This window comes from Sinocyclocheilus rhinocerous, unplaced genomic scaffold (genome assembly GCF_001515625.1).
Source record: "Sinocyclocheilus rhinocerous isolate Xijiao unplaced genomic scaffold, SAMN03320098_v1.1 scaffold805, whole genome shotgun sequence".
Taxonomy (NCBI): domain Eukaryota; kingdom Metazoa; phylum Chordata; class Actinopteri; order Cypriniformes; family Cyprinidae; genus Sinocyclocheilus; species Sinocyclocheilus rhinocerous.
The window spans coordinates 252,123-264,351 of NW_015646430.1; the positions used below are offsets into that span (position 1 = coordinate 252,123).

Here is a 12,229-nt window from a genome sequence, read left to right on the forward strand (position 1 = left end):
GCCGGCATTGTAGTCTACTCTTCCAGGATCAGGAAACAGTCCTCCATAAAATGTGCTGCACACATCTGAATATTTGGGTTGAAGTGTTCTGGAACAGTGTTGTAAATACAACTTAACCACTGATTTCTAGTCGTGTCCTCTTTCGGAAGGCCAAACAAAGTAGTTTCGCTTTCACAACGAAACACATGGCGGGTTAGAGTGAGCGGAGGGTGGCTTGAGAATGGCCAGCGGGCTTGCAGCAACCACATGTGGCGACTCCGGGTTGGACTCCGCTTCATCCATGGTGAAAGCCGATCTGGTGATCCACAGCGTGGATTTGATGTATTTCCTCAGCAACCAGCACGGATCAGCTCCAGGCATGACGAAGCAGATATCGTCATCTTTTGGAAGGCCAAACAAAGTAGTTTCGCTTTCACAACGAAACACATGGCGGGTTAGAGTGAGCGGAGGGTGGCTTGAGAATGGCCAGCGGGCTTGCAGCAACCACATGTGGCGACTCCGGGTTGGACTCCGCTTCATCCATGGTGAAAGCCGATCTGGTGATCCACAGCGTGGATTTGATGTATTTCCTCAGCAACCAGCACGGATCAGCTCCAGGCATGACGAAGCAGATGTCTTTGCAACTTTACAGATCTTCTTTATGCACCAAGAGCTTGTAACACTCCAAAGAGACAGGAAAACTTGAAATCGCATCATATGACCCCTTTAACAAAAAACGTAAGTCTGATTAAAAAAGATACAGAAGAAGCAGCAGCAGCTGCTTAAACAGTATTTCAGTATGCTGGCTTTGTCAAGCAGACATAATTAGCGCTTCAGTGTTTAGCAAAGGTGAAAACATGCGTCAGATTCAGATCTGACAGTACTGTGTGTCGCAGAACTGACAGTTTTATCTTCTGCTGATGTGTGATTTTTGGTCAGCCGAGACAATGAGACGTTCAGATTCAGTAATTGCCCATCAGAGGTCACGTTTGTCAGGCAGAAGTAATTTATGGAATATATTTTGCATACATATTCTTGTGAAGCCAAAGTTCCATTGCGCCAAAGAAACAATTTGTGTTAAAATACTGCTATGTTGCTACGTTTTATACGTTTTGATGATAGGATGTGAGGAAAACCTTTCCTGTGAATTTCAACCAAAAAGACAAACTATGATGTTTATCCATCCTAACCAAAGAATTGTTATTTATTTTTTATACTAAAGTTTGGAGTCTGAAACATTTTTTTATGTTTTTGAAAGAAGTCTCTTCTGCTCACCAAGACTGCATTCATTTGATCAAAAATACAGTAAAACAGTAATATTGTGAAATATTATTACAATTTAAAATAACTGATTTCTATGTGAATATCTGTTAAAATGTAATTTATTCCTGTGATCAAAGCTGTATTTTCAGCATCATTACTCCAGTCTTCAGTGTCACACGATCCTTCGGAAATCAGTATAATATGCTGCTTTGCTGCTCAAGAAACATTTCTGATTATTATCAATATTGAAAACAGTTGTGCTGTCCAATATTTTTGTGGAAACCATCATGCATTTTATTCTTTGATGAATAGAAAGTTCAAAAGAACGGCATTTATTTGAAATAGAAATCTTTTGTAACATTATAAACATCTTCACCTTTTATCAATTTATTTCATCCTTACTTAACCAGATTCTCTCACCCAGAGCGTGTGCAGGACAGACAGGGGCAGGATCTCGTTCACCCTGCTGTCACCGGCTGTGAAGCACTCGACCCGCGCCGCCGGCTCTGAGCCGGGCTCCTGGAGGCACGCTGACGGCTGCACGGACACGAAGGGCAAATATGGCCGACCGTCATCGCTGTATTCACTGTTGACGGCCAGCAGACCTTCAGAGCTAGACAGGTTTCGCAGGGTTTTCTCCAGATCTGCCGAAGGGCCGTACACGGTCGACGCGTCGATGAAGGACGTGACTGAATTCATCTGCTGTCGCTGTCCAGCGGGACGCATGTCTGTCTGGACATTAATGCAGGCGGGTGAAGAACGGAAAAATGGAAGACAGCTTTTATTGCTGGACAGTTTACCCTCCTTGGGAGTCTGTGAAAGAAAAGAAATTACTGTATATCATTTTTTCAGATTTTGTTAAACCTAAAAGCATTGTTATATGTGACCCTGGAGCACAAAACCAGTCATAAGTGTAAATTTTTCAAAATTGAGATGTATACATCATCTGAAAGCTGAATAAATACGCTTTCCATTGATGTATGGTTTGTTAGGATAGGACAATATTTGGCTGAGATACAACTATTTGAAAATCTGAATCTGAGCGTGCAAAAAAATCTAAATATTAAGAAAATCATCTTTAAAGTTGTCCAAATGAAGTTCTTAGCAATGCATATTACTAATCAAAAATTAAGTTTGAATATATTTATGGTAGGAAATTTACAAAATATCTTCATGGAACATGATCTTTACTTAATATCCAAATTATTTTTGGCATAAAAGAAAAATTGATAATTTTGACCCATACAATGTATTTTTGGCTATTGCTACAAATATACCCCAGCGACTTAACACTGCTTTTGTGCTCCAGGGTCACATATATTCATGAAATGTAAATGCGAAGCCCGAACAATATCAGCAAAAACAAGTGATCAGAATACCCAATTATAGAAATAGTTCAAAAAATCAGTGTTGTTCATCCTCATTGATGTTAAATTTTAGTGCACCAGTCATATAGACTGTTATGATACTATTATAAGTGGTGGAAATGGGCTTCCATAGATATTAATGTCAGTACGGTAAAATTATCTTCCCTTGTTTGACATTTTTTAAAAGACATTTCAGAGCAAAATACATAATTATATAATATACTTGCATTATATAAGTATAGATACATAGCATTATAAACATACACAAGATTGGTGTAGGATTTACATTGAACCATTTTTTCCCCCGGTCGGAATTACTAGTAAATTTCACAAATTACAAAGAAAGAGCAAGTGACACATTGAATTAAATGTGAGATTTTGAATTTTGAAGAAGACATTCTGAATTTTGAAGTAGAAATACTGACTTTTCTTGTAAAACACACTCCAGTAATCTTTGTTTTATTTACAACTTAGAAAAATCAGCAGAACGTTCCCATTGCAAAAGCAAAAGTCTTGAACATGTAAAAGTCACTCATGATTCTGTATTCAAGCACAGATTTGAGGACATTTCCTCTCGTGAACCGTAGCTGTAGTAGCGGCTCTGAAATAAAGCACTGATCACAGTGTGAAATCATAGTGCTGCTATGTTTTTAAAAGAAGTCTCTTCTGCTCACCAAGGCTTCATTTATTTTATTAAAAATACAGTAAAAATGTTTTTACTATTCAAAATAACTGTTTTCTGTTGGAAAACATTTTAAAATGTAATTTATTGCTGTCATACAAAGCTGAATTTTCAGTATCGTTACTCCAGTCTTCAGTCACATGATCCTTCAGAAATCATTCGATCTCGATTAATCACATCCAAAATAAAAGTTTTTGTTTATATAATATATGTGTGTGTACAGTGTATATTTATTATGTATATATAAATACACAAACATGCATGTGTATATTTAAGAAAAATATGTTTTGTTTATATATAAAATATTTATATTTATATATAAACACATATATTATATAAACAAAAATGTTATTTTAGTAGATCATTAATTAAAATAAAAAATTTTGAAATCAAAAGAAATAAAAAACAATTTATATTTTATATTCATATAATATAATTATATTTATATTATATTCATATTATTCTATTTTATGTATTATATATATATATATATGTCACAAAAATGTTTTTTTTAATGGTTTTCATTTCAGTTCCAGATTTAGTTATCTATAATAATAATCTTGATTCATCTTCCCCGTCCAATTAATCTCAATGTATAAAATCAAGTTCTGCAATTTCATATAGACTTTCAATAAAACTCCATCAAGTCTCCTGAGTTTTGAGCAAAAACTGATCACAGATCTTTTTGTTTATTGCCCATCTGTCATTCTGTGGATGCTGAGAGCGGCCGGACCATCATGAAGCTGTGTGTATTAGTATGCAGTATGCAGTATGTGGCTCAGGGTGGGCAAGAATAAAATGCTATTTTGTATATCTATGGAAGTGGCCTCGTCGCCTCTGGCTGGAGACAGTGAGATTACTTACAAACCGGCACATTTTTATGAGCATTTCGAGCCCTAAAGGATCCAGAACCACCAACAAAAAGGTGCTGCAGTGACCCCCATTTTCAACTGCGTTTGTGGTTCGCCAGAGATAAAGAAGTAAGCAATGAGATATATTTTCTTCTTAATTATAGGGCTCAGCCACGTTCCCGGATTCATCTTCATTGTTCTGAACCAGCAGTCCTGAACTGTCCTCCGACTCGAATATATTTCCACGTCTGACTCATCGCGGGCCGCCAGGATCAGACAAAGAGAGCGCGAGACAATGACTTCACCTCAGAGGAAGTGTATGGCATTTTATCTGTTTCAACTAAATGAACTTCTGTCAATGAAGTCGATAAATGAGTGCTGTAACCTGCTCCTTGACACGGGATGTCAAAGACAGAGATAACTCAAATGACTGGGGGAATGTCTTATCCAGTCAATAGCAGACAACTAGCTGCCGGTGACTCGTGTATGAAAATAGATGTTGAGTGTGAATAATAATACACAACACTAGAGACGGAGCCCTAGTAGAACAATGATTGAGACGCTCAAAACAGCGGCTATAGAAACGGAAGCCCCGCCCTCAAATCAAAATAGCCAATCACTTTACTGGGAAAGGTTCTATAGAATAGAAAAGGTTCTATCATTTAGAACCACTAAAAGGTTCCATTTAGAAACTTTCGTAAGGTTCTGTTAGTTACACATCATCTATATAGATTTGAGTTCTGTTTTAATGCCAAAACGTTTCTTCACACATAAACAAATTCAAGTATTAGCCTAAAATATTGAATTATTTACTTATTTTTAGCTTAAAGAACCCTGATATTATACTGTAGTTTATTATGTAAATATAATTGGAATAAAGTAAATAAAATAAAATAAATAGATGAAAAACTAACTACTGAAATAAATATGCACTAAAATTACTAAAATAAAAATAAATTAAAGCTATAGAAAAAAATGACAAGTACATAACAAAATTATTAAAACTTAAAATAAATTTAAATACATAGAATCTTGTAGGGATGGATATAAATTATATTTTAATGCTGAAACATTTCTTTCAACATATTTGAAATATTTTAAACTCAAGTATTAGTCTAAAATATTATTTTTTTACTTACTTTTTAGCCTAAAGAACGTCTCGGTTACGTATGTAACCCTCGTTCCCTGAAGGAGGGAACGGAGACGTCACGTCGGATGACCGACGAATTGGGATCTCGCTTAGAGGGACCAATCTACTTCTTGCCAATGTGCATTGGCTCGTTTAGTTTACACTCGAAGTAGATTGGTCCCTCTAAACGAGATCCCAATTCGTCGGTCATCCGACGTGACGTCGAGAGTGACCGACTGAAAGGGAACCCTGTTATTATACTTTACGTTACTATATAAATATAATTAAAATAAAATATTATTAGATGAAAATTTTAAACTTAAATATGTTACCTTGGCAACCAACTGAATAAATAATAAATAAGTACTAAAATTACTAAAACTAAAACCAAAATAAAAATAAATAAAAGCTATAAACGTATTAAAAATAATAACATTAAAAATGACAAAAGCACATATAATTATTAAAACTTAAACTAAAAAATAAAATGTTTAGAACCTTGTAGGGATAGATTTAAGTTTTATTTTTAAAGCCAAGACATTTTTTTTTACATTTTTGAATTAAATACTTAACATCAATAAGTTCAAGTACTAGCCTAAGAAATGTAATTATTTACTAACTTTTTAGTCTAAAGAACCATGTTATTATACTGTAGGTTTTTATATACGTATAACTGAAATAAAATAAAATAAAATATTAGATGAAAAACTTAAACTTAATGTTATCTTGGCAACTAACTGAAATAAATATGTAAATTACTAAAACTAAAACTGAAATAAAAATAAATTAAAGCTATAGAAATATTGAAAAAAATATATATAAAAATGACAAAAGCACATAACAAAATTGCTAAACTTAAGCTACACTGTAAAAAATGATTGTGATTTTAACAGTAAAAAACTGTAAAAGTGCTACAGTAAAAACCTGTTAATTGGTTATCAGTAACTTTCCATACTATATGCTGTGAATAACTGTAATTACATTTAATGTAATTTTACAGTAAAATACTGTTAAAATTACGGTTTTTGGAAGTGAAAAACTTATCAGTTGTGTACATTAGGGCTTTATCTAATGTTGTTAAATTAATGTTTACTGCATTATTTCAGTATCATGCATGTTACCATTATGGTGTTTAGTGTTTGTGTGAATGACACTGTGCACCTTCTATATATATATATATATATTAGTATTTCCCTTCTCAGCTTGTGGAAGAGCTGTTTATGATAAGCTTTGATTCATCATGTGACTTTCTCATCACTACTTCTTTTTGGTGGTTATCAGTATTACAATGGTTCAAAACAGATATTAGTACTTCAATATGCTGGTTTATTAACATTACATCAGTTAATGAAATATGTTTTTTTTATTGTGAATTTAAGTTAAGTCTGTAAAACCTAAAATATTGCTACCATATTTTTAACTGTGAAATTCTGGCAACCACAGCAGCCAGAATTTTACCGTAAATGTCACAGATTTTTTTTACAGTGTAAAGTTAAAATATATAGAACCTTGTGGATTTAATTTTTGTTTTAAAGTCAAAACATTTCTTTTAACATCTGACATACAAGGGTGTAGGTTTGATTTTGGCATTGGTGGGGAAATAACGGCAGACAGACGTTTAATTGTTTGATCAAAATTATTGCTATGCAGGAGTTGGGTCTCTTATACAGATACATGGCAGGTGAATGCAAATGTTTATCAGAACTTCCTTCAGCAACACGGGGTTCCTTCCCTGCGTTCATCTCCCAATCAGCCTGCAATTTTCATGCAAGACAATGCTCCTGTCACACTGCAAAACGGGTAAAGCAGTTCCTTGAAGCCAAGAACATAGAACTAATGAAATGGCCGGCCCAGAGTCCTGATCTAAACCTGATTGTAAATCTATGGAAAATCCTTAGCGACAAAGTTATGGCTAATAATCCCACTACAGTCACCGAACTATGAAGAAGAGTGGACCAAGATCACACCAGCGCAGTGTGAGAAACTAGAGATGTGCTGAAGTCACTCAAAGCAGGGCCTCTACACTTCCTACTAATTTCTGACAGCTGTAACCCTCCAAAATGTTAGATGTAACCTTCCTTCATGCTACAGTGGTTACTGTTCTCTAATTTCGATCACTGTGTTTTCCACAAAATAATGTTTATTTGTTTAAATTCTCTGGTTGTTTTGTCAAACATGTTAGTAGAACAATGGTATACCCACAGCAAATATTCCTTCAAATTTTGAGTGATGAAGATTAACAATATTTCAGAAAAAATCAAGTATTTATAGATTGTTCTCTCATTTTGATCTGCACTGTAAATATAACTGAAATAAAATAAATAAAAATGACAAAATCATAAAATAGCTAAAACTTAAACTCAAATTAAAATTAAAGGTGTCATATGATGCAATTTCAATTTTTCCTTTCTCTTTGAAGTGTTACAAGCTCTTGGTGCATAAAGAAGATCTGTAAAGTTGCAAAGACTAAAGTCTCAAATCCAAAGAGATATTCTTTATAAAAGTTTCAGAAAGGCGGGGCATAGAGGAGAAACAATAATGTACAGTATGTGGAAAATAATGTGTTTTTGAACCTTAAACCACATAAACACATTTCATTACACCAAATACACAAAATAATAATTTTTAGCAACATCATATGACCCCTTTAAAACCAATTCAAATATTAATACACTAACAGCATAGAAATGATAGAATAACACTGTCACCAACTTGAAAAATACTGTCATCCGGCCTGATTTGAGCTACAGAAGCAAAATCTATGATACGTTTTATTTGTGGATTGATATGGATCATTACTCGAGAGTTTGTCGCTTGGCTGTAGTTGAAATGATGAGTATCTCGTATCTTGGAAAGCTACAGCTTTCTCAACGCTGTCTGACACGATAAAGGTGACTTTACAGCATCATTGTAAGGTTACCTGCATTGGGAAGCAGGGGTCGGCGTTGCTGCAGGTGTGCAGACAGTCCCGTCCCTCTGCGAAGGTGCTTCGGCTGGAGCTCTGAGGAGTGAAGGAGATGTCGTGGTCGATGTACTGGCCCCAGTCCACCAGCATCTGGGAATAAGCGCTGTCCTCCAGGACGGCCATGCTGGAGCCGCACATGATTTCATTGCTCACTTCTCGAACCTTAGAAAGCAAACCAGAGTGACTTCAGATTAGATGCATTTCCGCCATCATTCTGACCATCAGTTTTACACTCAAACATTTATGCTGAACATAAATATAGGCATAACTAGTATAATACTTAGTGTTTATGGGTTTGTAATGCCTGACATATGAAATACTAGTTTTTTTTGGTCTGTTTTTTAATGGGACAGTTTATTACACCCTTTGACAAATAAGGATCTAAAAAAAAAGCCCTTTGCACTTAAACTCTATTCTTACTAGATCATTTGATGCTATTGTGCTTAAGCAAATAAAACACGAGGATTTGCTGTGGTGAATAAAATGAATGCATGAAAACGAGTCTTGATATGCTGTTGTTTTGTGTGTGTGGGCAGTCAGGGAAATCTCATTATACCCCTCCGCCAGTGTTTGTTTACCTGTTAAAATGTCATTAAAACCACTAGCAATTAAACCGCTATTCGCCAAAATTAGATGAAAGTGTTTTTGCCCTCTTGCACAATGTGAGATGTGGCAACGTGAACATTTGTCACGGCGCTTCTTGCACTGAAGTTCTGCAGCCTTTGCCTCATTAAAAAAATTGTTTCAGTGAGGCGCGCTGGCAGCGACGCTCGTGTTTCTCTGCGTTTGGGAAGAAGAGGTTGTGCATATTTAAAACAGCGCACAGCATTGCATTTTTAATGCGATAATAGAGCAGGGAAAGGCCAATGTGTCACAGGTAGATGTGAGATGGAGCTCTTCTGAGGTGTTTAATATGCAATGTTTTCTCAAGCTTATTTGGCAGGTGTTCACAGATATATAATCTAATAATCATGCAATGCAAACAAGTATGCCATGATTTGATGATGTAAGTCAACATTCATTTTACACAAAAATGGCTTGAATATCTTTGCTCCCAACGACTATTGTGTCTTGTTTTCCAGTGCAAATGTCTAAAGATTCATAAATCAAGATGCATTTACTTGAGAAGCAAATCTTATGACTTAAGATAAGAAGTCTTGTTTTGTGTGAAACTGATCAAAATCAAGAGAGTTTATGATTAAATCAAGAACAAATATCTGCCATTGAGCTCAGAAAATTCAACTTAATTTAAAGGGAAAACAAGTTGATTTTTTTCTTATTTTAAGCCTAAACTCACTTGAGTTTATTCAACTTCTCAGAAAACAAGACTTCATCTGTTCAATTTGCATCTCAAGTAAATGTATCTTGATTTTTAGATATTTATATTAGAAAACAAGACAAAAATACTGATAATATATTCATTTTATTTTGCAGTGCATGCAACATTTAATGCCATGACTTTATGAATTTAAGACTTTCTGCTCTGATGTTAGGCCTTAATTTGTGGAAGGGTGAAATAAGACTTTTTACGACTGATAATGACATGAGCTCATTAGCATACGAGGGCACTCATTTGCATATCATTTCATTCCAGTTGCATTGAGTAACTCCTCCCCACAGTGAATCATTTTGTTCTGCACATCAGTTTCAGTCCTGTCTTTCATGAATTGTGAGGATATTCTCATGCAGCTCACCAGAGGAAGTTGGAAGCCGCTGTATTGGCGTCCGGTGTTCCAGCCTTTGGGTTGGTTTTCTTCATCCTCGTACTCCGCCGGAAGCCATCTGGCCAAGCCGGTGTTGGCTGCTCCCCAAAGCGGGTTCTTCCTAAAAAAAAACACAGTATGAATGCATGTGATCAAAAATGTCTCATGACATTGCATTTTTAAAGAATATAAGGGAACAGCTGCTGTACTAAAGAGCTCACAGTCAATGCATTATTGCAATTAATATTCTCACATTACTTTCAAAAATGCATTGTCCTTCATCGGCCTGTAATTCTACATTGCATGACCTCAGAAATGACAGGACCTGACTATTAATGGCATTGCATACTGTACATTTCATTTTCTGGCTCAATGCAATGCATAACATCTCTCAGTAACTGAATATAAACAAATATACTCATTCTTTAAATGTTTTTGTCAATGCATTTTGGGTTTGAACTAGAATAACAAGCACATTCATTCTAAGCACTTAGTTGCCCTAACATTACTTGGCAAATCATAACATCACACCTGATATGTGCATTTCAGAGGCTTTTCACCAGATTTGTATGCACTTCGATTATTTAGTCACAAATGTAGTACAAATATTCAATTTGGTCTCTCATAAAAACTGCATGTATAACTAGACTTTTACACGTTCTGAAGAAAATGTGAGTGATTTTTGCCTGTGCAAAACTCAACACCACAGTCAAGTCGTTTATTTATATAACGCTTTATACAATAGCTTCACGTTTATAAAACAGGAAAATAATTCATGTTGATGTTTAATGTTTGATAATTAATGTTAATGTTGTAAAATGAATCAATTATGAAAAAACATAATTTTTAGCTGTAAAGCAGAAAATAAATTAAATCATAAAACTGTTCATTTAACTGTATATTTATATATCTATTTAAACAAAACCAGTCAAGATTCAACACTTACTAAAAACTATAAAAATCATAGGAATGTAAAATTTAAATATATAAATAATTTCCAAATAAAAGCACATCCAAATAAAACACTTACTAAAAATGTGTTAAACCATGAAAATATTAAATTATAATAAATACTTTTACATAACAATTTCTAAAATAATTAATAATTTCCAAATAAAATCAAATTGAAATAAAATACTTACAAAAAATTGATTAAATCATAAAAATGCAAAATTATACTAAATATTTGATAAATTAAAACAGTAAAAATATAACACTGAAAATTACTGAAATCATAAGAATGTAAAACTGAAAAAAAAGTGCTGTTGCTAGGGTGTTTCTAGGATAATTGGGTGTTTTCTTATTGTCTCAAGTCAAAAAACTGCATGCTTACATCTATGTGATATTTGAATCTCTACATTTGAGAATGATCAGAACAAACACTCAAATATATAATTTGATGCATCAGAACTGGACGGATATGGTACATTTCCTCCCACAAATGTAAAATAATGCTATAAATCTTGCTAGCCGAGCCAGTGTGGAGAACTGGGATTAATTTCCCCAAAGCCAAATCAATCATATGCATCATAAAGGAAAAGATAAGGAAAAACCACATATTGAGTTTATTCTGATTTAAATCTGTTTATATGATTGCAGACAGCTCTATCAGCGCAATGCAAATGAATCCACACTGCAAAAAAGATTGATGTTGTCTTGTTTTGCAGTACAAATATTTAAACATTCTTAAATCAAGATTCATTTACTTGAGATGCAAAATTGTTTAAGCTATTAAGTCTTGTTAAAAAGATAAAAATGAAGTGAGTTTACACTTAAAACAAGAAAAAATATCTGCCAGTGGGGTCAGAAAAAATAAACTTAATTCAAAAGGGAGAAAAGATAATTTTTCTGACCCCGTTGGCAGTTCATCTAATTTTGATATTTTCAATTTATCGTATGCAATTTTGTTTCTCAAGTAAATGTATCCTGATTTAAGAATGTTTAGATATTTTACTGAAAAAAACAAGAAAAAAATACTTGTTTAGAAAATAATTTTTCACAGTGTGAGAAGCAACACACAAGTATTTTTTGTCTTGTTTTTCTTAAACTTCATGATTTTTTGATTTAGTATTTTTGTCTAGCAAAATTACATAAGATATTAAGTCTTGTTTTCTAAAAATATGTAAAAATTAAATGAGTTTAAGCTTAAAACAGGACAAAATATTTATATTAAAAAATAGATATTATTTTACTGAACCCACTGGCAGATATTTTTTTTCTTGTTTTATGCATAAACTGCATACACACACACACACACACACACACACACACACACACACACATATATATA

At 33.9% G+C, this 12,229-nt stretch overlaps 1 protein-coding gene across 1 annotated transcript in view; it reads right to left on the reverse strand.

The window, feature by feature from the left end:
• Positions 1-12,229, reverse strand: part of tpo (thyroid peroxidase) — a 40,881-nt gene that overhangs the window by 20,240 nt on the left and 8,412 nt on the right. Inside the window, exons 5-7 of the mRNA XM_016511883.1 lie at positions 9,931-10,060; positions 8,192-8,398; positions 1,650-2,055 (exon numbers count right to left, since the gene is read on the reverse strand). Of these exons, the coding sequence (XP_016367369.1) occupies positions 1,650-2,055; positions 8,192-8,398; positions 9,931-10,060 (743 nt within the window). The remainder of the gene's footprint in view (positions 1-1,649; positions 2,056-8,191; positions 8,399-9,930; positions 10,061-12,229) is intronic.